This window comes from Stomoxys calcitrans, chromosome 2 (genome assembly GCF_963082655.1).
Source record: "Stomoxys calcitrans chromosome 2, idStoCalc2.1, whole genome shotgun sequence".
Lineage (NCBI taxonomy): Eukaryota > Metazoa > Arthropoda > Insecta > Diptera > Muscidae > Stomoxys > Stomoxys calcitrans.
In genome coordinates this window covers 163,223,291-163,251,121 of record NC_081553.1, presented here as the reverse complement: position 1 = coordinate 163,251,121, position 27,831 = coordinate 163,223,291, and the positions used below count along the sequence as shown (strand labels likewise).

The 27,831-nt window shown below is 37.7% G+C and overlaps 1 protein-coding gene across 3 annotated transcripts; it reads right to left on the bottom strand.

The window, feature by feature from the left end:
- Positions 1-91: 91 nt before the first annotated feature.
- Positions 92-27,724, bottom strand: LOC106086854 (ninjurin-1). 3 transcript variants are annotated; one of them, XM_013251665.2, is made up of 4 exons: positions 27,237-27,723; positions 1,120-1,296; positions 791-1,021; positions 627-715 (listed from the first exon to the last, which is right to left on the bottom strand). In XM_013251665.2, exons 1-3 carry the CDS (start codon positions 27,276-27,278, stop codon positions 818-820), a joined length of 423 nt encoding a protein of 140 aa, XP_013107119.1. In that variant the 5' UTR covers positions 27,279-27,723; the 3' UTR covers positions 627-715; positions 791-817. The 3 variants fall into 3 exon arrangements, with proteins under 3 accessions (XP_013107118.2, XP_013107120.1, XP_013107119.1); XM_013251664.2 differs by lacking the exons at positions 627-715; positions 791-1,021 and adding an exon at positions 92-317 and having other exon boundaries at positions 27,237-27,724; XM_013251666.2 differs by lacking the exon at positions 791-1,021 and having other exon boundaries at positions 346-715; positions 27,237-27,720.
- Between the last annotated feature and the right edge of the window lie 107 nt (positions 27,725-27,831).

Here is a 27,831-nt window from a genome sequence, read left to right as displayed (position 1 = left end):
ACCTATAATTCGCACTAGCCGCTTAGTAAACATTTTCTCCATACAAAATAAACGAGAAAATCCGCTTATTGGGTAAATAAAACAAATCTACTTTGTAAGAGACTCATTTAATTATTTCGTTGTAACACTTCAACATCTTTCTGCAGAGCGGGCACTGCGGGATCAAGGCCGAAATTCATTTTAATTATATCACAAAATACAGAGAGGAAAATTAATCCATTTATGACATGATTCAAGGCATCAGCTACGGTTCTTTCCATTTTTCCCTTGTGAATGCTTATCACAGACAGAACCATCAGCAGTAGACCGGCACCAATCTGGGAGGAAAGAGTAAAAAACATGGTATTTTGATGTGAAAAGTTTTAGTAACAATGACGTTACCTTTTATTGTAACTTTAAGATTAATATTAGAATACGATATGTATGTATGTGTGTATGTAGATACATCAATATATATGTACATTTTTATATTTAGCATAATGATTTAAAAATAATATTTTTAATGTCGACTTTAGGGCTGCTTCTGATGTTGATCCAAAAGCCTCAATGGTTGCGATGAGTATTCTATTCCAAACCCGGATATGACCACATTTATGACTGATATGACAAAGACGATAACCATGATTATATCGTTCAATATAATGGCGGCTGTCTGATCCTGTTTGCGATTTATATTCAGACTTCCAATGATCACAAACAATATGCCCACCAAAAGCTGCGCAAAATTGAGAAAACATATTTAGATGAAAATTTTTGGGGAAGATAGTGGGGTTCTATAACATATACATACATATCCATATGTACATATGTATGCAGATCAATTGAGTCCATTTAGAAAATCTCCCTGCGATGGTGGTAGGCGCGAATCGAAGGCCGATATGAATAAATTTATCATCGTCACAATAAACGCAAATCCCGTGCGAATGTGATTGATAAAGTTTGCCGATTCATGGAATTGTGGCAAGTGCATTCGGCAGTCGCGCATCAGGCTCAACGATAAGCTTAGGATACCGGACAGGATCTGAGGCAATAGACATACATAATATACATATACATATGCTGGTATACACATACTTACAAACAGACATACAGACAGACAAGTTGGCGTCCAAAACTTACCTGCAGTATTATAGAGAGACTGATCAAAATCAGCATTAATTTGTAGAACTGATGCTGCTCGCCCACTTGGAGTATGTACTTGAGTTGTGAAGCATTCGCCGTCAAGAGGGCAATGTCCAGCATGCCTTGGGCAATGGTTTTCTTTGTGGCATATCTGTTGGCATCCATTGCTTTCATCTGGTTAAAAAAAAGCAAAAAAAAAAACATATGTATTCAAAATCATATGATTTGTATTTTTCCTCAATACAAGGATTTTCAAGGACATTATGTTAAAAAATTTTAATTTTTTTGGTAATGAAAGCTATTGTCAAATTGTACACTATATTTGCTTGCTCACATTCACAGATTACAGATTAGTTAGTTTTTTGGAAAATGCGACAAACACTCAATGTTTCAAAACTGTTTAAATGTTTACTAACAATTTGTAAAGTTGTGTGTTTGTAACATTCTACATAAATTAAAGTTGGCTCTATTTTACCCTTTTTATACCCCCTACCAATAACGTCTCTATAAAGTACATATAAAGTACATATAAATATATATATATATATATATATATATTTATATATATACTATTGATCCTCCTAACATTCCTATACGTTCTAGCCATATCCCTTCGTTTTGTTCAAATTATGCTACAGTCTTAAAAAATTAGGCTATTCAGCTGAAACTGTGGCTACCGTAGCACGGAGGTTAGCATGTCCGCCTATGGCGCTTAACGCCTGGGTTCCAATCCTGGCGAGCCCATCAGAAAAAAAATTTCAGCGGTGGTTTTCCGCTCCTAATGCTGGCAACATTTGTGAGGTACTGTGCCACGTAAAACTTCTCTCCAAAGAAGTGTCGCACTGCGGCACACCGTTCGGACTCGGCTATAAAAAGGAGGCCCCTTATCATTGAACTTAAAAATTGAATCGGACTGCACTCATTGATATGTGAGAAGTTTGCCCCAGTTCCTTAGTAGAATGTTCATGGGCAAAATTTGCATTTGCAGCTGAAACTGTGTACGGATAAATTTTCTACCATAGGTAGTAGATGGACTATAGCGGATCATATCTCGATATAGATCGATCTCCAGATTATGACTTCTTTGCCTCATAAACGCCGTATTTTTAACCCGATGAAATTTGGCACAGTGAGTTGTATTGGAAGCCACCGTATCGCAGAGGTTGGCATATCCGCCCATTACGCCGACCTGGGTTCGAATACTGGCGAGAACAACAGAAAAAAAATTTCGGCGGTGGCCATCCCCTCCAAATGCTGGCGCCATTTGTGAGGACCTATGCTATTTAAAAAAAAAAGACAAGTAAAAAGGCGTAGTTCGGCCGGGCCGAACTTTGGATACCCCCCAACTCGGGTATATATGTAAACCACCTTTCATCAAAATCCGGTGAAAAATGCATACCTTGTGCCCCATAGCAGCTATATCGAAATATGTTCCGATTTCGACCAAATACTAATAAGTACAAGACACTGTTCAATTGTGTTTAACAAAATATATACAATATATAACAAATAGCTATATCTAAAAATAAACCGATCTGAACCATATACAGATATACACGGATGTCGAAAAGCCTAACATAAGTCACTGTGGCAAATTTCAGTGAAATCGGATTATAAATGCTCCTTTTATGGGGCCAAGACTTTAAATAGAGATATCGGTCTATATGGCAGCTTTATCCAAATCTAGACCGAATTGGGTCAAGTTGCAGAAAAATGTCGAAAAGCCTAACACAACTCACTGTCCCAAATTTCGGCGAAATCGGACAAACCTTAAATCGGGAGATCGGTCTATATGGCAGCTATATCCAAATCTGGACCAATCTGAGCCAAACTGAAGACGAATTTCGAACGGCTTTACACAATTCCCTGTCCCAAATTTCGGCGACATCGAAAAATAAATGCGTCTTTTATGGGCCCTAAACCTTAAATGGAGAGATCGGTCTATATGGCAGCTATATTCAAATCTGGACCGATCTGAGCCAAATTGGAGAAGGTCGTCGAAGGTCCTAACACAACTCATTGTCCCAAATGTCGGCGAAATCGGACAATAAATGCGCCTTTTATGGGCTTAAAACCTTAAAACGAGAGATCGGTCTATATGGCAGCTATATCCAAATCTGTACCGATCGGGGCCAAATTGGAGAAGGATGTCGAAGGGCTTAACACAACTCACTTTCGAAATTTCGGCGAAATCGGAAAAGAAATACGCCTTTTATGGGCCCAAAATCTTAAATCGAGAGTTCGGTCTATATGGTAGCTATATCCAAATTAAAAAAAGAAGTCGAATGGCCTAAGGCAACTCACTATCCCAAATTTCAGCAAAATCGGATAGTAAATGTGGCTTTTATGGGCCTAATACCCTAAATCTGCGGATCGGTCTATATGGCAGTTATATCCAAATCTGAACCGATCTGGGCCAAATTGAAGGAGGATGTCGAAGGGCCTAACACAACTCAATGTCCCAAATTTCAGCAAAATCGGATAATTAATGTTTCAGCTCAATATCTCTATTTTTAAAGACTGTAGCGTGATCTCAACAGACAGTCGGACAGACGGACGGACTTGGCTAGATCGTCGTAGATTTTTACGCTGATCAAGAATATATACACTTTATAGGGCCGGAAATGGATATTTCAATGTGTTGCAAACGGAATGACAAAATGACCCACCATCCTTCGGTGGTGGGTATAAAAATGGTATGGCTGCCATACCATATGTAAAAACTTCTCCCCAATGAGGTGACGCACCACGGCACGCCGTTCGGACTAGGCTATAAAAATTAGGCAACTTATTATTGAGCTTTAACTTGTGTCGGACAGCACTCATTGATAAGTCAGAAGTTTGCCCCAGTTCCTTAATGAAATGTACATGGGAAAATTTGCATTTGAAGTGTATTGGACTCTTCCGCATCCCTGCCGAATAGATCAGATTTTACAGCAAAAGAAATATATATTGTGTGTATTAATAAAACATCAGTCAGAGTTTGGTCATGTTAGAATTTCATAGCGAATATTTTTTTATAAAAATTTTGATCAATCACAAACCCATTTTAAAAGAGTATTTAACCTTTTTTAAAAAAAAAAAGAACTTAAAAGACGACTTTAATAAATCCCTTGAGAGCTAAAATAAATGTATTAGAAGAATGTTGCTCACAGTATACCTAACCTGTATACCTAACATGAAAGAAAATAAGTTTTTTCCCCGATATCTTAACCAAGGTTAATAGATAAGAATTTCTATGCTATTGGAGCTTTATCAGGTTATGAACTGATTGTCACCATACCTGGCTTGGATGTTGGAAACCATAGTAGATGCCATTGTACAAAACTTCAGTCAATTCGGATAGGAATTGCACCTTATAGGGGCTCAAGAATTAATATCGGGAGATCGGTTTACATGGGAGCTATATCAAATTATGAACCGATTCTGGTGATATTCAACACTTATATTGGAGGTCATAGAAAAAGTCACAATGCAAAATTTCAGACAAATCGGATAAGAATTATGCTCTCTAGAGGCTCAAGAAGAACAACCAGGAGATCGGTTTCTATGGGAGTTATATCTAAATATGGACCGATATGGCCCATTTTCATTTCCATTTGCAATATATTGAAATCGTATCATCATAGCAATCTATTTATGTTAATAATAAATTAAGCAAATTATCATTTTAAACAATTCACTTTTACCACAACAGCACGCATGACTCACTGACAAATCTAAAATTTTAACCTGTTTTTTGCTTATTCAAAGAATACGAATACATTTTTAATGCTATCAGAGTAAACACAAAAAAATTGCCGTTCTAACTTTAAAGAAAGGGAAGGTGTTGAGACGTTGGAGCATTTCCTTTGTCATTGCCCGGCTTTCGCGCCTAACAGATACCGGCACTTAGGTGGAGACATAATCCCAGACATGAACCAACTTAGGGGAGGGGTATTGAAAACAACTAATTTCTGCACCCTCTTATCAACCAAAACTAACCTAACTTTAAAGATTTGAACCAAATATAACCACATTAGTTTAAAGATGTTGAATTTTTAAGGAAACATTTACACCGGTATTCACAAAACTTAAAGTTGACTTGAAATAGGTTTATTTGACAGATTTCCTCTATAGAACTGTTCATTATAAAAATCCTTCGATAAAGAAAAAGTCTTTAGTTTGTTGTATCCTTTATTTATTTCTGTCCTTAATTTTACACTCAAAATCTCTTTTTGTGTGACAGAAATGAGTAACTACAATATTTTAGTATTGAATTCTAAAGATAATAATATTCCATACACAGACAAAAGTTGGCCCAAAATTTAAGATTTTTCCCCATTTGTACGATTTTAGGAGTAAAAACTAGCCAAAGAATCAAAACTAAAAAAACTAAACGTGACTAAATCGATCATAATTTATAAAAAACAAGTAAAAAGGCGTTAAGTTCGGGCCGAACTTTGGATACCCACCACCTCGGGTATATGTGTAACACACCTTTCGTCAAAATCCGGTGAAATATGCACATCTTATGCCCCATAAATGCTATAACGAAATATGTTCTGATTTGGCCAAATATTAATAAGACCAAGTCACTGTTCAATTCTATATAACAAAATATTGGTCTTTTTAGTAGCTTATTATGGGGCTTTTAAATCGAGATATTGGTCTATATGGCAGCATTATCCAAATCTGGACCGATTTGGGTCAAGGTGCAGAAAAATGTAGAAGAGCTTAACACAACTCACTGTCCCAAATTTCGGCTAAATCGGACAATAAATGCGCCTTTTATGGGCCCAAAACCTTAAATCGAGAGATCGGTCTATATGGCAGCTGTATCCAAATCTTGACCGATCTGAGCCAAATTGAAGAAGAATTTCAAAGGGCTCAACACAACTCACTGTCACAAATTTCGACGACATCGGACAATAAATGCGCCTTTTTTTTGGGGCCAAAACCTTAAATAGAGAGATCCGTCTATATGGCAGCTATATCCAAATCTGGACCGATCTGTGCCATATTTCAAAATTATGTGAAGCGGCTTAACTTAACTCATTGTCCCAAATTTCGGCGACATCGGTTAATAAATGCGTCTTTTATGGGCCCAAAACCTTAAATCTTGAGAATGGTTTATATGGCAGCTGTATCCAAATCTATACCGATCTGAGCCAAATTGAAGAAGAATATCAAAGGGCCCAACACAACTCAATGTCCCAAATTTCGGCGACATCGGACAATAAATGCGCCTTTTATGGGCTCAAAACCATAAATCGAGAGATCGGTCTATATGGCAGCTATATTCAAATCTGGACCGATCTGGGCCAAATTGGAGAAGGTTGTCGAAGGTCCTAACACAACTCACTGTCCCAAATTTCGGCGAAATCGAACAATAAATGCGCCTTTTATGGGCTCAAAACCTTAAATCGAGAGTTCGGTCTATATGACAACCGATCTGTGGCATATTGCAGAAGTGTGTCGAGGGGCTTAATCTAACTCACTGTCCCAAATTTTGGAGAAATCGGACAATAAATCGGAAATCGGTCTGTATGGTAGCTATATCCAAATCTGGACCGATATGGGCCAAATTAGAAAAAGAAGTCGAAGGGCCCAACGCAACTCACTATCCCAAATTTCAGCGAAATCGGATAATAAATGTGGCTTTTATAGGCCTAAGACCCTAAATCGGCGGATCGGTCTATATGGCAGCTATATCCAAATCCGAATCAATCTGGGCCAAATTGGAGGAGGATGTCAAGGGGCCTAACACAACTCACTGTCCCAAATTTCAGCAAAATTGGATAATAAATGTTTCAGCTCAGTATCTCTATTTTTAAAGACTGTAGCGTGATTTCAACAGACAGACGGGCGGACATGGCTTGATCGTCTTAGATTTTTACACTGATCAAAAATATATATACTTTATAGGGTCGAAAATGGATATTTCGATATGTTGCAAACGGAATGACAGAACGAATATACCCCCATCCTTTAGAGGTGGGTATACAAATTTACATTAAAATGTATATAAAAGTGGATAAACATTCTTTAAAAAATACGTGGTGAAATTTCATTCGATACGAAAGTGCACTCGAACTCATATGCGGTAATTCGGCCCCTTTCAAGCTCTTTGACATACTTGCACTATATGGTTAAGATTGATCGATATTTGGATATGCATATACCGATCTCCCGATTTAAATTCCAAGGCCCATAAAAAATGCATTTTGTAACCCATGAATATAGTACCAAGAGTTGTGTTAGACCCTTACATAGACTTTCTGAATATGGTGGAGATCGGACTATATTAAGATATAGCTGCTAGGTTTCATAAATGATGCATTTTCCACCATAGTATGACGAAATGTGGTTAATATATAGATTCGAGGAGGGGTGGGTATCCCAAGTTCAGCCCGGCCAAACTTAATGCCATTTTACTTGTTTTGTTTATTCATACTGCGCATACGTATAACGATATCGTAATGAGTATTCAATAGGTTGGACATATGCTTACTAGATAATGAGTCATGAGATTTTAGCCATTGAATGGCTTCCTAATTAATATTAATGGTCACTGTCATGTGAGCCCTCTTCATCATTGTCAAATTTGCCAGCAAAAACATCTTCATTTCCCCCTGACATTTTAAGTCGTCCGTCTGTCTGTCGGAAGCACGCTAACTTTCGAAGGAGTAAAGCTAGCTGCTTGAAATTTTGCATGAATACTTCTTATTAGTGTAGGTCGGTTGGGATTGTAAATGGGCCATATCGGTCCATGTTTTGATATAGCTGCCATATAAACCTATCGTGGATCTTGACTTCTTGAGCCACTAGAAGGCGCAATTCTTATCCAATTTAGCCAAAATGAAATGATTTTGCATGACGTGTTTTGTTATGACTTCCAATAACTGTGCCAAATATGGTTTAGGTCGGTCCGTAACCTGATATAGCTGACATATAAACCGATCTGGTATCTTGACTTCTTGAGCCTCTAAAGGGCGCAATTCTTATCCGATTTAGCTGAAATTTTGCACGACGTGTTTCGTTATGACTTCCAATAACTGTGCCAAATATGAGCCTCTTGAGCCTCTAGAGGGCGCAATTATTAACCAATTTAGCTGAAATTTTGGTCTGAATCGGTCTATAGCCTGATACAGCTCCCATATAAACCGATCTCCTATTTTACTTCTTGAGCCCCTAAAGGGCTCAATTCTTATTCAAATTGGCTGAAATTTTACACAATGACGTCTACTATGATCTCAAATATACATTTTAATTATGATCCGAATCAGACCATAGCTTGATACAACTCCAATAGCATAGCAATCCTTTTCTTTTACCCTTTGTTTGCCTAAAAAGAGATACCGCGAAAAGAAAACTAGGAAAAAACTCGTAAAGAAACAATTTTGCTGTGCAAACTATGAAAACTTCCAGAAATTAGAACCTCATATTTAAAATTTTAGAGCGATAGATCGTTTAAATGTGTTTTATAATCTGTTTACTACAATCCAAAAAACGAAAAAAGCCCGTTTAATAAAAAATACTGTGCGGAATATAGAACCAGGTCTGTTCGAATTTTAGGACAGTTCAAATTTCCGAGAGTCTACTGTATTTATAAAACTGAAAATTTGCCCATGAACATTCCATTAAGGAACACAGGTAAACTTCTGACATATCAATGAGTGCTGTCTAATGATAGGCCTCCATTTGATAGCAGTGTCCGAACGGCATGCTGCAGTGTGACACCTCTTTGGTGAGAAGTTTTTACATGGCATGGTTAGGTTAGGCTTAAGTGGCAGTCTGCCATAAGACTCACTTACACGTTTTTCTCCATTGTGATATATCACAGGAACAGAAGAAGGAAGATGCCTTCAAGTTCCTACTGTTAAACCATTCAGATCGATTTATAAAGCCCAACAACTTGCGAATGTTCACATCCGCTAAATCAGAGAGGTTCTCAAAGTAATAAGAACCTAAAGTGGAATTCCTTCTGACTGCTAGTGAGGAACACAAACACAGACGGTGTTCTATAGTCTCTTCTTCTTCGATGTCCCCACAGCTTCTGCAAAAGTTGTTGCTAGCACCATTTAGTCTGTCAGCATGTTTTCCGATTAGACAGTGACCTGTCATGACGGACACAATGACTAAGACGTCTGTTTTAGCCAATGACAGCAAAGCGGTAGACCTCTTCAAGTCTAGATTAGGCCACATAGTTTTGAAATGCTCATAGCCGCCTCTTTGTGACCATCTATCATTCGTTGTCCTTCTGGCCTGGTCCTGAAAACTTAGCTTACATGTCGCCAGAGGCATACCCACAGTTTCCAGTACACCTGGAAAGGATAGAAAAGTTCATAGTCTCGCAAGCTGCTTGCTGCATCGTAGCCAGAAAATAATTCACATCCGTATAACAAGGTTGGAATGATATAACCTTTGGCTAAAAGAATCGGTGTCCTCATAGGCGTCAAACGTTGCGTGAACCACAGTGATCAGCCGGGCCGAATCTTTGAAACCCACCACCATGGATTCTGCTAAAATATGGGAGCTATATCTAGTTATAGACCCAATTGGACCGTACTTGGCGCAGTTGTTGAGAGTCATAACAGAATACTTTGTGCAAAATTTTAGCCAAAAAAAACGGAAAAAAACTCGGCTTTTAGGGGCTTACGATCTCAAATCGGGAGATCGGTTTATATGGGAGCTATATCATGTTCTTGTCCAATTTGAACCGTATTTAGCACAGTTGGGAGTCATAACAGAACACCATGTACAAAATTTCAGACAAATCGGATGAAAATTGCGGCTTCCAGGGGCTCAAGAATTCAAATCGGGAGATCGGTTTATATGGGATATATATCCGGTTATAAACCGACTTGGACCGTACTTAGCAAAGTTGTTGGAAGTGCGAAATTTCAACCAAATCGGACAAAAATTGCGGCTTCCTGGGGCCCTGGAAGTCAAATCGGGAGATCGGTTTATATGGGAGCTATATCAGGTTATTGACCGATTTGGACCGTACTTAGCACAGTTGCTGAAAGTCAGAACAGATTACTTTGTCGAAATCGGACAAACATTGCGGCATTCAGGGGCTCAAAAAGTCAAATCGGGGGATCGGTTAATATGGGAGCTATATCCAAATCTGAACCGATATGACCCATTTTCAATCCCCAACGACCTACATCAATATTAAGTATCTGTGCAAAATTTCAAGCAGCTGGCTCTACGGAGGAGGCCACTGTAGCGCGGAGGTTAGCATGTCCGTCTACGACGAAGGACGCCTGGGTTCGAATCCTCGCGCGACCATCAGAAAAAATTTTCAGCTGTGGTTTTCACCTCCTAATGCTGGCAACATTTGTGAGGTACTATGCCATGTAAAACTTCTCTCCAAAGAGGTGTCGTTCTGCGGCACGCGGTTCTGACTCGGCTATAAAAAGGAGGCCCCTTATCGTTGAGCATAAAACTTGAATCGGATTGCATTCATTGATATTTGAAAAGATTGCCCCTGTTCCTTAGTGAAATGTTCATGCGCAAAATTTGCAATTTTAGCTCTACGAGTTCGTGAGCTATCGTGATTTCGACAGACAGACGGACGGACGGACATGGCTAGTTCGAATCAGAATTTCGAGACGATCCAGAATATATAATTTATGGGGTCCTAGATCAATATTTCGAGGTGTTACAAACGGGATGACTGGATAAGTATACCCCCATCCTATTTTGTGTATATAAAAACTCGTTGATTTCATTTGGTTGGACATTCCCTCATTACTTATGACAAAATTTTTCTAAAAATGTTATTGTTTAAATGTAATTGTCAAAAACATGGGGTTTCAACCGTGAAAAAAAGAACATATACAAGCCATTAGGAGGGGAAAACTAAACCGAATAAACCAAGCCGCTTAGTAAGCATTTTAAGTTAAGCCCCTCGACATACTTCTGCAATATGGCACAGATCAGTCCAGATTTGGATATAGCTGCCATATAGACCGATCTCTCGATTTAAGGTCTTGAGCCCATAAAAGGCTCATTTATTGTCCGAGTTCGAAATTTGAGACAGTGACATTCCTCTTTAATTTGGTCCATATCGGTCCCAATTTGGATATATCTGCCATGTAGACCGATCTCTCGCTTTAAGGTTTTGAGCCCATAAAAGGCGCATTTATTGTCCGATTTCGCCGAAATTTGGGACAGTGAGTTGTGTTAGGCTCTTCGAAATTTTTCTCGATTTAAAGTCTTGGCCCCATAAAAGACGCATTTATAGTCCGATTTCACTGAAATTTGACACAGTGACTTATGTTAAGCTTTCCGACATCTATGTCGTATATGGTTCAGATCGGTTTATTTTTAGATATAGCTTTAAAAAGATCAATATTTTTTTATACACAATTGATGACTTGTACTTATTAGTATTTGGTCCAAATCGGACCATATTTCCATGTAGCTGCTATGGGGCATAAGGTATGCATTTTTCACCAGATTTTGACGAAAGGTGTTTTACATATATAACCGAGGTGGTGGGTATCCAAAGTTCGGCCCGGCCATATGTTTTGCAAATCTTATTTATAAATTTTACAATTGTTTTTACTTTTTTTCTCGTATTATTTTGGCAGGCTGGAGAGCGCTGTTATCACCTAAAGTCAAACAAACAGACTTGCACTGGATACATTTTTTGAGTTTTTTGTCACAACTTGTGTATTCAGTACTGAAATAAAGCACAACAATTATCTCGGTTTCAAATGCACCTAAATCAGAATGAATATTACCATAGTGCACTACATTTTTTCTATATATGTAGACAGAGAAAGCAAAATTATTAACCATATAACAAAAAATTTTACTATTTTCATCAGGTGACCAATTTTTTTTTTTTTTTTTGATAAATAGAAAAAAATGTCAGCATGTTACAATTCAAAAATTGGGCAAGTAATACCTTCATATGTCGAATAATTATGAGAAAAAAAAATTGACAAAAGAACTTATTTTATCAGAAGATGTTATTTGCTATCGCATGGTTGAAGGAGATAACGAGCGCTATGTTATTGAATGTTGCCGGAGAAAAATATGTGTCTGCAAACAAAGCTATTGTACCCACAGGCAAGTTTTTTTTTATACCCACCACCATAGTATACCCCCAACTAGTTAAGTCATTCCGCTTGTAACACCTCGAAATTTTCGTCTACGATCCCATAAAGTATATATATTCTTGATCGTCTCAACGTTCTGAATCGATCTAGCAATGTCCGTTCGATCTTCTGTCGAAATCACGATAGCGATCGAATGCGTTAAGCCAGCCGCTTGAAATTTTGCACAGATACTTAATATTGATGTAGGTCGTTGGGGACTGCAAATGGGCCACATCGGTTCAGATTTGGTTATAGCTCCCATATAAACCGATCCCCCGATTTAATTTTTTGAGTCCCTGGATGTCGCAATTTTTATCCGATTTGGCTAACATTTTGTACGTAGTGTTCTGTTTTGGCTTGCAACAACTGTGCCAAGTAAGATCTAAATCGGTCTTTAACCTGATATAGCTCCCATATAAACCGATTCGCCGATTTGATTTCTTAAGCCCTTACAAGCCGGAATTCTTATCCGACTTGGCTGAAATTTTGCCTGTAGTGGTCTGTTACGACTTCCAACAAATGTGCCATTTACGGTGTGAGTCGGTCTATAACCTGATATAGCTTCCATATAAAATGATCTCCTGATTTGACTTCTTGAGTCCTAACAAGCCGCAATTTTTGTCCGATTTGGATGAAATTTTCCATGCGGTGTTCTGTTACGACTTCCAACAACTATGCCAAATACGGTCCAAATCAGTCTATTACCTGATATAGCTCCCACGTAAACCGGTCTCTCGTCCGGTTTTTGCTGGTTTGACAGAAGTTTGGTATGTAGAAGAAAATCATGCCCGTCAACTAAATTTATTTTGTATAAGATTTTAGCAGAATCCATGGTGGTGGGTTCCCAAGATTCGGCCCCGCCGAACTTAGCACGTTTTTACTTGTTTTCAAATCAGTTCAGCTCTCTTAGATTGACGGACATAGCTAAATCGATCCAGGAAGTGATTTTGAGTAGATCGGTATACTTATCAATAACCCTAGCTCTCTTTCATCTGGGTGCTACAAACAAATGCGCCAAGTTATAATACCTTGCACCACAGTATTGGTGAAATAAGTAAAAGAACGGTAAGTTCGGCCAGGCCTAATTAAATTGGGTTGCCCAAAAAGTAATTTTCGGTAATATAGTAGTAATATAGTCGGCGTTGACGAATTTTTTCAACGGCTTGTGACTCTGTAATTGCATTCTTTCTTCTGTCAGTTATCAGCTGTTACTTTTAGCTTGCTTTAGAAAAAAAGTGCACGAAATTTTGTTAACATTTGTTTGTTTGGCGTCAATTTTAATATGGGTACCACATGTATTAAAAGAAATTCATTTAACAAACCGAATCAACGCTTGTGATATACACCTTAAACGCAATGAATTCGATCCGTTTTTAAAACGAATCATAACTGGAGATGAAAAATGGATTGTTTACAACAACGTTAGTCGAAAACGATCATGGTCCAAGCATGGTGAACCAGCTCAAACCACTTCAAAGCCTGATATCCACCAAAAGAAGGTTATGCTGTCTGTTTGGTGGTATTGGAAGGGTGTGGTATATTTTGAGCTGCTTCCAAGGAACCAAACGATTAATTCGGATCTTTACTGTCAACAATTGGACAAATAGAATACAGCCATCAAGGAGAAGCGACCAAAATTGGTCAATCGTAAAGGTGCCATATTCCACCAGGACAACGCTAGACCGCACACATCTTTGGTCACTCGCCAAAAACTGAGTAAGCTTGGCTGGGAACTTTTGATGCATCCACCATATAGCCCTGACCTTGCACCATCAGATTTCGATCTTTGCAGAACTCCTTAAATGGTAAAACTTTCGGCAATGATGAGGCTATAAAATCGCACTTGGTTCAGTTTTTTGCAGATAAAGGCCAGAAGTTCTATGAGCGTGGAATACTAAATTTGCCAGGAAGATGGCAAAAGGTTATCGAACAAAATGGCAATTATATATTTGATTAAATTTCATTCAAAGTTTTATTAAAAATGCATTTACTTTCTTTTAAAAAATCCGCAATTACATTTTAGGCAACCCAATATATACATTCCACGATGAATCGCATTCAAGTTCATAGAATGACTTTTTACCCTACACCATCACTGTGGTACAGGGTATTATAACTTACTGCATTTGTCTGTAAGTATACAGATCGACTCAGAATCAATTTAGCTTTGTCCGTTTGTCCGTATATGCATGTTAATTTGTGTGCAAACTACATATGGCAATTTTTATCAGATTATTTTCAAATTTGGTAAAAAAATTTTTCACTTATAACTTCCATCATTGCCGTTGAATTTCACAGAAATCAGATCAGATTTAGATATAGCTGCCATATATATATGTTTCACTCGATTTTCTCCTTAAGAGCCTCTGCCGGCATATTTCTATAGCAGATTAACTCAAACATTTGAGCAATGTCTTCTTTTATGACTTTCACTACGTGCACCGATTTGGGTTGAAATCGGTTCAAATTTAGAAAAAGCTCCCACATTTTCGTCCAATTTTGACTAATACGCCAAAAGTTTGGTCATATGTTAACCGATCCTAATCAAATTTGGCAGAAAGGATTTTCTTGTGAATTGTTAGATCACTGGATAATTTCATAGAAATCTGTTCAGATTTAGATGCAAATGCAAATTTTGCCCATGAACATTTCACTAAGGAACAGGGGCAAACATCTCACATATCAATTAGTGCAGTCCGATTCAAGTTTAAGCTCAATGACAAGGGGCGTCCTTTTTATAGCCGAGTCGGAACGGCGTGCCGCAGTGCGACACCTCTTTGGAGAGCAGTTTTACATGGCATAGTACCTCACATATGTTGCCAGCAATAGGAGGGGAAAACTACCGCTGAAATTTTTTTCTAATGGTTTCGAAACCGGGCGTTCGGCGTCATAGGCGCACATGCTAACCTCTGCGCTACGGTGGCCTCCTTTCATTCAAATTTAGATACAGACATATAAATGTATCTCCCTATTTTCACTTTAAGAATCTTTGCAAAAACATTTATTTTTCTCTTATAAAAATTTTGCATAACTATTTCCCCTGTGACTCCGAATACTAACGGATTTTGGTCAAAATTCTACATTTAAAATTTAAGCAAATTTTAATTTCGATGACTTAGTCTGCATACGCAATGTGGTGTAGGGTATTAAAAGGTCGTCTTCGCCCGAATTTAGCCCGTCCTTACTTGTTTTAATAATAACGGTGAGAACGTCAAATAATCCTTCCTCAGCGATGGTTATCCCATGGCAAATGCTGGCGACATTTGTGAAGTATGAGACATTGCATGGCATTTAGACATCTAAAACTTCTATACCTCGCTCTGTGGTACTCTGTTCGGAATCGGGAAAAAATAGGTTCCTTATATTTTAACGATATACGATTATAACTGGTACAAAATAGCGAATAAAAGATGTCCCTTCATAGTATTTAATAAAAAGAAGTAAGGCATTAAGTTCGGCAGGGCGAAATCGGATAAAAAATTAAGTATTTATGGGCATTAGGCCCTTTATCGGCAGATCGGTCCATAAAGCAGCTATATCCAAATATGGTCCGATTTGACCTGTTTAAGAACTTAACCAGCGTGCATCAAAAAGACGTATCTGTGCCAAATTTCAATATCTCAATTTTTGGAGGCTGTAGAGTGATTACAACAGACGGACGGTGAGACACACGGACATCGTTAAATCGTCTTAGAATTTTACAACGATCCGAAATATATATACATTTTAGGGTCGGAAATTGGTCGATGTGTTGCAAACGGAATGACTAAATGAATATACCCCCTGTCCTACGGTGGTGGCTATAAAAATTGTAAGCAATCGTTAAGTTATATGCCATACTCTACTTAGAGATAATATAAACAATTTTAAAGAAAACCAGTACGGACAGCCAAAAGTGGGGCGGTGCCGACTTTATAATACGCTACACCTGGGAGCTATATCTAATTCTGAACCATTCTGATGGACCTCGGCGGATGTTTTCAGATGGGTTATTAAACAATCCGTATCAAATTTCGACCAAATATGTAAAAACTGTAATAAATACGGTGGACAAATGACAACATTATTGCAAATCTGACGAACATATAAATGGGAGCTATAACTAAATCTGAACCGATTTCTATGAAAATCACCGGTAATATCACCGAGAGTCATTAGAAAATCTTTCCAGCCGAATTTCAAGACAATCGGTTAACAAATGAGCACATTATTGCAATATTTCTCAAAATCGGACGAACACAAGCGAGCTATATATTTTAATCTGCAACGATTTCGAGCAAACTTTATAGATATTGTGGAAGACGTCGAGGAAAGCGTTGTAGAGAAATTTAGAGAAGATTGGTCAATAAATGCGCTTGAAGTGGCTCTAGGTCAGAAAATCGGGCGATATATATAAGAGCTATATATAAATCTGGACCGATTTCTATGAAATTCGCCTATAATGCCGCAAATCATTAGAAAATCCTTCCTGCCAAATTTCGAGAGAATTGGTTAACAAATGACCATTTTATTGCATTATAACAGCAAATCGGACGAACATATCTATTGAAGTTATATCTAAATCTGAACCGATTTGGACTTGGAAGTCGTCGAGGAAAGCGTTGTACAAAGTTTTGGGAAGATTGGTCAATAAATGCGCTTGCAGTGGCTCTACGAGTGAAAATCGAGCGATATATATATAAGAGCTATATCTAAATCTGAACCAATTTCTATGAAATTCGCCAGTAATGTAATGAGTAATAAGAGTCATTAGAAAATCCTTGCTGCCAAATTTCGAGATAGCTGCCATTCGGGAGCTATATCTATCTGAACCAATTCGACTAAATTTTGTAGATATTGTGGAAGTCGTCGAGGAAAGCGTTGTACAAAGTTTTGGGAAAATTGGTCAATAAATGCGCTTGCAGTGGCTCTAGGAGTGAAAATCGGGCTATAAATATTTATATATATATATATATATATATATATATATATATATATATATATATATATATATATATATATATATATATATATATAAGAGAGCTACACATGGACCGATTTCTATGAAATTCACCTATAATGTCGAGAGTTATTAGAAAATCTTTCCTGCCAAATTTCGGGAGAATCGGTTAACAAACGACCATTTTATTGCATTATAACAGCAAATCGGACGAACATATATATTGAAACTATATATAAATCTGAACCGATTTTTTCCAATTTCAATATGCTTCGTCTCTAGGCCGAAGAACATGAACCAAATTTGGATGATTCGGATGAAAATTGCGACCTGTAGTTTGTACACAAATTAACATGGACAGACGGGCATAGCTAAATCGAATCAGAAAGTGATTTTGAGTCGATCGGTATACTTATCAATGGGTCTAACTCTCTTTCTTTTGGGTTTTATAAACAAATGCACTAAGTTATAATACCTTGTAGCACAGTAGTGGTGTAGGGTATAAAAATCGAGAATCGACTTTAATGTTTAATATTTCTTCATCCAACAGTTACTTTTCTCTTTCGTTTATGTGGATTTTACGTAATCTCTGGATTGGGTTGGGTATGATTGTGTTAGTTAAAAAATCATGAAAATTTCTTATACAGTATTTTATTGTTTGTGCTTTAGTAATTCGTGATTTTCATCATTTTGCAATGGTCCATTGAGTTAGCGTTTGGAAAGCACACAATTTGAATTTGGTGTTCATGTTATATTTACCAATACTTGTTAGTATTTCAATTCGACATCGGCATTGGAAATACTCGTACACATTTAGGTAATGTAACTTTTTTTATTTTACAGTTAAAAATAATAGGGTAATTAAATTAAATTATATGGGTAAGGGGCATGAGAATTCTACATGTGGTACATCAGTTGCTAAACACTATAAAAAAACTATGTATATATTATATTTTACACACTGGCATACATCTATTTCTCAATTTGCGATTCCCATATATGTAGGCAAAAATTGTCTATGTATGTTCATTTAATCGATGTGAATAATTATTATATAGTAATGTTTAAAAACGGCATATTATGGGTCCTTTTCGAAGGCCTTAGATCATTATTTTGTAGGTAAAACATTTAACAACGACAACATTGAAAAGATTATAACGGTGCCGAGGACGGACTCAACAAAATTTTCGGGAATATACCATATCCTTCTTTCTACTAAACTCTTGGTGAGGAAATGTTCAACTTCTGATGCATAGGCAAATTTTGCCCATGAACATTCCGCCAAGGAACAGGGGCAAACTTCTCATATATCAATGAGTGCAATCCCGATTCAAGTAAAAGCTCAATGATAAGGGGCCTCCTTTTTATAGCCGAGTGCGAACGGCGTGCCGCAGTGCGACACCTCTTTGGAGAGAAGTTTTACATGGCGTAGTACCTCACAAATGTTGCCAGCATTGGGAGGGGAAAACCACCGCTGAAAATTTTTTCTGATGTTCTCGCCAGGATTCGAACCCAGGCGTTCAGCGTCATAGGCGTACATGCTCGCTACGGTGGCTTCCACAGTTTAAATCATTAAATGGATCGTTTACCTACTTTATTAGCACTATACTGTTTTCTACCATCTTTCCACTTCTTGGAAACATGCTAAAATTATTCCTGTTCCCAAATCAAAAAACGAAATATTGAACAATAGCAGTTTTATCTTATCTTTCTACGGTATTGGAGTTTATAATACACTAACAGATGCCGGTGTATCTCTATGGTATATCAGAATTAACGTCCATGCAACCGGATTTCCCCGCTCATAACAGTTAAACCAGCGCCCTAATCTAAATGTCTTAGTCAATTCAGATAAGCATTTTTTAGGTTAGAGTTAGTTTGAAAAGAGGATGCGGATGTTAATCCACCCCATGCCATTGTGGACATTAGGGTGATGACTTTTTGGGTTTTTTCTTTCTCAAAAATTATTTCCTGTTGCATGAATTTAGGAAATTTTGCCTACTAATGACTAAAATAAAATTTATTCCATTTAAAGGTAGGTATTGCGATCGATCATTGTCTATCTTTTACCACCAGCATTATTTTGGGAAATTGTTTTATTTGCGTTATCACGAGAAATAAAAGTGAAAGAGCTATATTTGCTAACAATTGTTATTTATTTAAAACGAAAATGCAACGCGAATGCTACGAAAATTCCTTTTTTTATCATGCTGGCCAAAGTTGAAAAACGATTCGTTCACGCTTTTAATGAATGCCAAATTTCCACTCAATATCTTTATTGAGTACCACAAATGAAATTGTTTACACAGTTTTTCACTATTTTTATAACCACCACAGAAGCGTGGAGGTATATTCATTTTGTCATTACATTTGCAACACATCGAAATATCCATTTCCGACCCTATAAAGTGTATATTCTTGATCGTCGTAAAAATCTAAGACGATCTAGCCATGTCCTGTTGAAATCACCCTACAGTCTTTAAAAATAGAGATATTGAGCCCATTAAAGGCGCATTTATTGCCGATGTCGCCGAAATTCGGGACAGTAAGTTGTGTTAGGCCCCTTGACATCTTTCTGCAATATGGCCGAAATTGGTCCAGATTTAGATATAGTTGCCATATAGACCGATCTCTCGATTTAAGATTTTTGGCCCATAAAAGGTGCATTTATCGTCCGATGTCGCCGAAATTATGGACAGTGAGTTGTGTTAGGCCTCTAGACATCTTTCTGCCATATGGCCGAGATCGGTCCAGATTTGGATATAGCTGCCATATAGACCGATCCCCCGATTTAAGGTTTTGGCCCCATAAAAGGCGCACATATTGTCCGATATTACCAAAATTTGGGACAGTGAGTTATGTTAGGCCCTTCCACATCGTTTTTCAATTTGGCCCAGATCGGTCCAGGTTTGGATGTAGCTGCCATATAGATCGATCTCTCGATTTAAGGTCTTGACCTATTAACAGGCGTATTTATTGTCCGATTTCACTGAAATTTTACACTTTGACTTATGTTAGGCTTTTCGACATCCGCGTCGTGTATGGTTCAGATCGGTCTCTATTTGTGCTTTTATATAGGTCCTATGGGGACATAAATTATGCATTTTTTATCGAATTATGACTAGAGATGGGCGATGGGTAAATACCCAAAAGGTATTTACCCGGTAAATTGGGTAAACACCCTAATATTTACCCATTTATACACAAAAGCTGAGTATTTATAATTTTGCAGATATCCTGGGTATAAAAACTTTTCTCAAAAAATGTTTGATGATTTCGTCTTCTTTGTATATAAACCTGATCTTCTAATCTCATAAAATCGGATTTTAGTTATATATAGCCGCTATATAGACCGATCTCCAGACATAAAGTCTGGAGGCAATAAATTAGTAATTTTCCATCCGATTTCGATGAAATTTAGCACAGTGAGTTCTGGTAGACTCCTGTTCATTTCTGTGAAGTGCGGTTCTGATCGGACTATATTTGTATATAGCTGCCTTAGAACGACCACCCAATCTCCCGATATAGGGTATTGATGCCATAAAAGATTCATTTATTACCCAAATTCGATGAAATTTGGCACAGTGTGTTCTAGTAGACACCTACCCATTCTTGTCAAATATGGTGCATTCTTGTCAAATATGGTGACCTCCCAATATGCCCAGCATATGCTATCATTTGACGCACCGATTTTGCATAAGTGAGATCATAGTCCTATGTGTCCCGTTATGATACCGAGAGCTATACTGACCTCCTTTTTATATCCTTTCAGTAATAGCGTAGTGTACTCACGATTCGGATCTCCCCATAGGATTTTTTTTGTCCGTATCGCTGCTCCACAGTGCTCGTCGCCCATGCGCTTAACTCAGACTACGTCGACCCGAAAGACTTCGGGTTGCAAATTTGCATAAGGAACAGGGGCAAACTTGCAATTTTGCAACCCGACACGGGTTACCCAAGTTTATTGACAGCACTTTTCTGGTCTGCATTAACCTGTTATATTATCCTTACGCTGCACTTTTTCTAAATGGCAGTTCACCAAACCCTGAAGCCAATGGACTATCCTCAGATTCAGACCCCATTTTGAGCCTAAGGCCCCTCTACATAGTGTCCAACATCAGTGAGCCTTCTCGGTACTTTTCTGAATGTGGCAACTCTAATTCAGTTTCCTGTTCAAGACCACTCCTAAGTATTTTACCTTCGTCAGATATCGAAATCTCTCTATTGTGGAAACATGGGCCCATCTTCGTCTTCTCTGGGATAGCATTGAGAGGCAACACGCAACACAAAATATCCGTATAAATTTACGGAAAATGTCTGGTACAACCCAGAAAAAATATTTTCCTTCTCAAAAAATTCTTTGGAAAAAAAATTTAAAACTATTGTTGATTCTCGAAGTTTGTTATAACAACTTAATAAAAAATATATATAACAATTGAACTACAAAAGTTATTTAAAGCCTATGGTTGCTATGTTTATATTATGCGTGTAAGTTTTGTATAGACCCAAAGTATAGGAAGACAAAGTAATATTGGGTTGCCCAAAAAGTAATTGCGGATTTTTCATATAGTCGGCGTTGACAAATTTTTTCACAGCTTGTGACTCTGTAAATGCATTCTTTCTTCTGTCAGTTATCAGCTGTTACTTTTAGCTTGCTTTAGAAAAAAAGTGTAAAAAAAGTATATTTGATTAAAGTTCATTCTAAGTTTTATTACAAATGCATTTACTTTCTTTTAAAAAATCCGCAATTACTTTTTGGGCAACCCAATATAATGTTTAACAAAGCAACAACAAGGAGTATACGACTCTGCTCATTTAATGGTGCATCAACAATTGCCACGTTGCTTCTTCTTGATGGTGCTTGAAACTGGACCAAGTTCTTTGTTCAGGTTTCCTCGTTCTTCTCCGTGTTCAAAGAGCTCTTCTTGAAAGACACGTTGTATTGTATTCAATAACTAGATGGACCGGGCCCGCTCCGCTGCGCCCTCTTTTACTTTATATGGAACAAAATTTTCCTTGGAATTTTTATTTTCGACAATTAGAGAGCTTTTAGTGAAGTACCATGCTACGAAAATAGTATATCGCTTGACAAACAGTTTAACAATATAAGTGCCTTTATCTGAATCCCATATTATCTTTATTGGTCTACGAATTTAAGTTTGGATGTAAGGTGAACTCCATTCTTAAAATACTTTATTTCAGCCCGATATTCTCATAATGTCTGATTTAGGGGTGTTTTCCGGGGTGAGGTGGTCCTGCATTCACTTGCCCTGAAAAAATATCAGCATCGCGTTCTTCTCTCAAATACCATTTATTTAAACCCCATATTGCCATTGGTTTTGAGGGGAATTTACAGGATGAAGCGTCCCCCAAACACATGGCCTCAAAATTGGTTATCATATTCGTTTTCTAATCTCAAATACCTTTCATTTGAGCCAAATATTGGCATGGTCGAAAAATGTTTACCCTTTGGGGAGTGTTTTGGGGAAGGGGTGATGCCTAAAATACATGGTACTAAATTTGGATATCAAATTCGTATTCTACTCCCAAATACTTTTATTTGAGCCCCATATTGCGATGGTCAGTAAATAATTCCTGTTTGTGGGGTATTTTGGGAAAGGGGTAGACCCCAGAAAATGGGTTCCGAATGTGGGTATCAATTTCTTACTCTACTTCCCAATACCTTTCATTTGAGTCCCACATTGACATGGTCGGTAAATATGCCCCATTTAGGGGTGTTTTGGGGAGTGGGGTGGTCCCTTAAACACTAAGCCCTGAAAATATATCAGCATCATGCTCTCTTCTCATATATTTGAACCCCATATTGCCAATAGCCTTAAAATTGGATATCAAATTCGTTTTCTAATCTCAAATACCATTCACTTAAACCCCTTATTGAAAAAGCCAGCAAATATGTCCGGTTTAAGGTATGGGCCCTTAAAACTATGAATATCGAGCTCCACTGTCTTGAAGACCCAAATTGCCTTGGTGAGCAAATACGCCCTACTTGGGTGTTGTTATGGTGGTTCAACGTCCCCTAGACACTTGGTCCCGAATGTTAATGTCAGATTCATGGTCTACTGCCAAATACCCTTCATTTGAGCACCATTTTTCCATAGTCGACAAACATGACCGGTTTGGAGGGTGTTTTGGGGGATGGGCGTTGAAAATATATATCAGATTCGTGTTCTACTTTAAAATACCTCTTATTTGAGCCTCATATTGCAATGGTCAGAAACTTCCTATTTGGGTAGTGTTATGGGGTTGGGGTGGCCCCATAGACAACATTGATAACAGATTCGGCTTTACTTCATGCTGTGGTCGTAAATTTGTCTTCTTTGGGGTATGTTCCCGGGGATGGGAGGCTGGATATCAGATTCGTATTGGTCATCGTTCATGGTCAGTAAATAAGTCCTGTTTAAAGGGTGTTTTGGGAAAAGGGTTGACCCCCAGAAACTTTGTCCCAAATTTGGATATCAGGTTCGTATTTTACTCGCAAATACCTTTAAATACCATGGTCGGTAAATATGTCCGATTTAGGGGTGTTTTGGGGATTGGGGTGGTCCCCTAAACACTTGGTCCGACAATTTGATATCAGATACGTTTTCTAATCTAAAATACCTTTCATTTGAGTCCCATATTGTCGTGATTGGTGTATATTTATACATATATTTGGTAGGTTTTGGGGTGGGGCGCCCCCTCTTGGTACCCCATCCGAAATTTGGATACCAAATTTTTGTTTGTAGGTTACTATAACAGAGCAAACAAAATTTCGCTAAAATCGCAACACCCATCTCCGAAATCTGGCGTTTCTGAAAATTATTATGTGTACGTTGCAATTTTTCCAAAACATCCAAATTAATGGCCCCCCATAAATGTGATTTCTATAACAAAATCATCCCCAACAAGTAGCCAACGGAAAAACTCACATCAATAAAAAATGACACTTTCCTTTTCATTTACCCCTGTTTCTTTAATGGAATGTTCATGGGCAAATTTGCAATTAGCATTTACATTTACTTTCCTTTTCCCCCTTAAACTGAATGTAAATGGCCCGGCCGAACCCAAAACATTTTTACTTGTTATAATTCGAGTTGAACCTCTGTCCGAATTACGCAACTATAACATTCACCACTACTGTTATACAGTTCGGTAATTACTATACCCTACAGCACTACCGTGGTACAGGGTATTATAACTTATTATGAATTAGTTCGTAACACCCAAAAGGAAGAGAGATAGACCCGTCTGTCTGTCTGTATGTCTGTCCGTCTGTCTGTCTGGCCATGTTAATTTGTGTACAAACTACAGGTCGCAATTTTCATCCGATCGTCTTTAAATCCTATTGAAATTGGAAAAAATTGGTTCAGATTTGGATATAGCTCCCATATATATGTTCGTCCGATTTGCAGTAATGCTCCAATAATATGGTCATTTGTTAACCGATTTTATCGTAATTTGGCAGGAAGGATTTTTTATGACTCCCGTCGTTTCATAGATTTGGATATAGCTCCCATATATATGTTCATCCGATTTGCAGTAATACTCCAATACTATGGTCATTTGTTAACCGATTTTCTCGTAATTTGGCAGGAAGGATTTTTTTATGACTCCCGTCATTTCATAGAAATCGGTTCAGATTTGGATATAGCTCCCATATATATTTTCGTCCGATTTTGAGAAACTCTTCCTACAAAATTTCGATTCTCTCGAAATTTTGCAGGAATGATTTTCTTATGACTCTCACAGCCCTATTCTAAATAACAATTCCCTGGGAATTTATTCCCTACTCCCTTTTCCCCTATTCTGAATAACAATTTACTGTGAGTTTATTTCCTAATCCCTTTTCCCTGATTCTAAACAAACTTCGAAAAAGGGAAATATCTCCCAGGGAAAAAAGTAGCTATTTGTAATTGATTTAAATGGGAGAATGAGGCGGTAAAACTTGGGGAAAATTCCCCCAAACAAATAAAAGGGAGCTAGGATAAAAATTGTGAAGTTTAATGTTTTTTTTTTGAAAAAATTGTACCACTACTTATTATTTACGAAACATTCAAAATGTATGAAAATTAGTTTTCACTTTTTCATCAAAATCAAGTACAAATTTTTTAGGTTCTCCCGGTTTAAATGTCATTCACCCATCATAGAAGATTTGCTTAAGTTTTTCAATTTTATCGGCACTTTGTTTCGAGTCGGATACTTAAAAGAGGTCCCTAATCATTGAGCTTAAAGTACAATCGGGGGGCACTCAAAGATGTGCAAAAAGTCTTCTGTTCTTCTTCTGTTCCTTAATGGAATGTTCGTGGATAATTATTCAAAGATACTTGGCGCCACATTTGGCAGCATTTACTCCACAGGAGTAAGAATAAATCCATAAGTCCCTTTTTGGCAGCACTATGTCCAGCAGCCGTCCCAACCACTAAGAAAAGCGGCCGCCGCCCGGAATTGTCGATGTCGATAGAGATAAAACGGCGTATCAGGCAGACCAACACAGCATTTATGACGACGAAGTAGAAGCAAACCTCTATATTGCGATTCAGCCACCTTAACTCCTTTTTGCAAGGGAAAACGCCAACATGCAGGATGTGTGACCGGCATGCAACCAGGGACAACAGGACACAATTGATCTGTCTATCAGACTACTGGAAGCTTCTAATGTAGCCAACGATTGTTGGATGAAGACGAAAAGTTCTTTTCACAACACAGAAATATGGTGGCAAGCTGTAGGCCATAATTGTGCACTATTAAAATGAAAAACTTAAAACAAACTTTACAAAAGCAACACTGATCATGTTGGTAAACTTCTTTAGCAACCTTAATAAATTCTTTTTGCTTATTTTTTCATTTTATGTTCTTTTTCCAAAAAATAATAGTCAAATGTTTGGCCAAAATGAAACAGCTGAAACAAAACAGCTGTTTTCGAAAATTCGAAATTTCCTCTCCCAAAAATGTCCTCTCCCCATCAGAATTGGAGGATTTTATTCGAGGGAGAAATTAATTCTCTCTCGTAGATCGCCAGATTTTCACCCTATGAGCCCTATGCAAGCGCATTGTTTGACCAATCTTGCCAGAGCTTTGCACAACGCTTTGCTTAACGAGTACCACATTATCTGAGAAGTTTGCTCGAAATCGGTTGTGATTTGTGATTTGCTCGCCGAGGTCCATTAAAATTGGTTCAGAATTGGATACAGCTCCCACATGGTGCTATAGAGTAGGTGTAGGGTACTATACAATCGCCACCGCCCGACTTTTGCCCCTCCTTACTGGTAAATTACTATATTACACCATAGTAAGTATACGAGCCCAAGTCCGTCTGTCTGTCCACCTAAAACATATTTTGACTTAAGAAGAAATCTTTTAAAATTGGTAGAAATCGGTTCTCTAATATAAATAAGTTTTCGATAACGACTTAACAAACGTTAACTTTAAAGTTATCTCGTGTTTACTTAATAGTCCTAAATGTTTGTTCCAATTCGCCAAAATAATAAGTTCGTAAACCAAAAATTTGTATGTATATCTAAAATTTTTTTGGTCAGAGCGGAGTGGTTTTTGTTTCGGAAACCGCTCCGTTCCAAGTTCTTAAGTTTTCACTTCCGCTCCGGCCTGCATAGCAGATGATTTGATGTTTTTACTAACACATTTCTTTGAGTGCTCCTATTGAAAGCTGTGACCAAGGTTTCACTTTGATATCACTGGCAATGGTATTTTGGTTGCCATTTTCAAAAAGGCCTTTATCCCCGTTACAAAGTAAACGTAGTTACGCCACTGTTAAATTTTGTTTCTTTCTTCAGCAAGATTTCGCAAACCGAAAATAAAAATGTTAACCGCATAAAAACTGTTTTATTTTGCAATTACTAAGAAAATACATGCTGTATTATTATGTATGTGAATACATTCGAGTACAATTTGTATACGTTGGAGTGATTTAAACTCTCAAGTGAATCAACTTTTGGAGTACGGCAAATGAAGCTTTATGTATGTATGTTGGTATTGTCATTATCAGGCAATGGAGTTTATTGGTGTTCATCCGCATGGAACCATATTTTGGCGTTACAGTTACAATTTTGAATGTGACTTACCTCAGTGTCATTGTTCAAGGCGTTACTTATTGCCTGGGCCATTTTCCTATCATAAAAGTTTAATGATGACACACGATGAACTTCCCAACAATGGTGGACAACGCTGATACTTTGTGTTTAAATAATGCTTTGGTATTTTCCAAATAAGACCAGCAGTCCTTATTGTGTGCAAATTCCTTGTTTCTCTAAGGCTATCAAACTTTTGGCAGACCTATTTAGAATTTTAGTTCCGCTTTCGAATCGAGATTCACGTACGAGCTCATTACTTCCCATAAATTAATTAAAAGGAATGTTTTTTCTTTGTTTGTGTCTACATGAGATATCCATGTACAAGTTCGCATGTATGGATTGATGTGTTTGGTTGGCTGTTGACAGTTTCTATGGCAACTTTCGTTTTGACTGTATTTTCGTTTTTGGCGCGTAAGCGTTGTTTGAGGCAACACTACTTTACGGTTTAACAACTCAGCGTTAACTGAGAAATGACAACAGAAATTTCATTCACCACTGTATCTCTACCTCTCACAGTGAACAGAGTATAGTCATCTATCTCCTCAAGTGCAGTCTAGTTGGTGTCTGAGCCATCTATTGAGTTTGA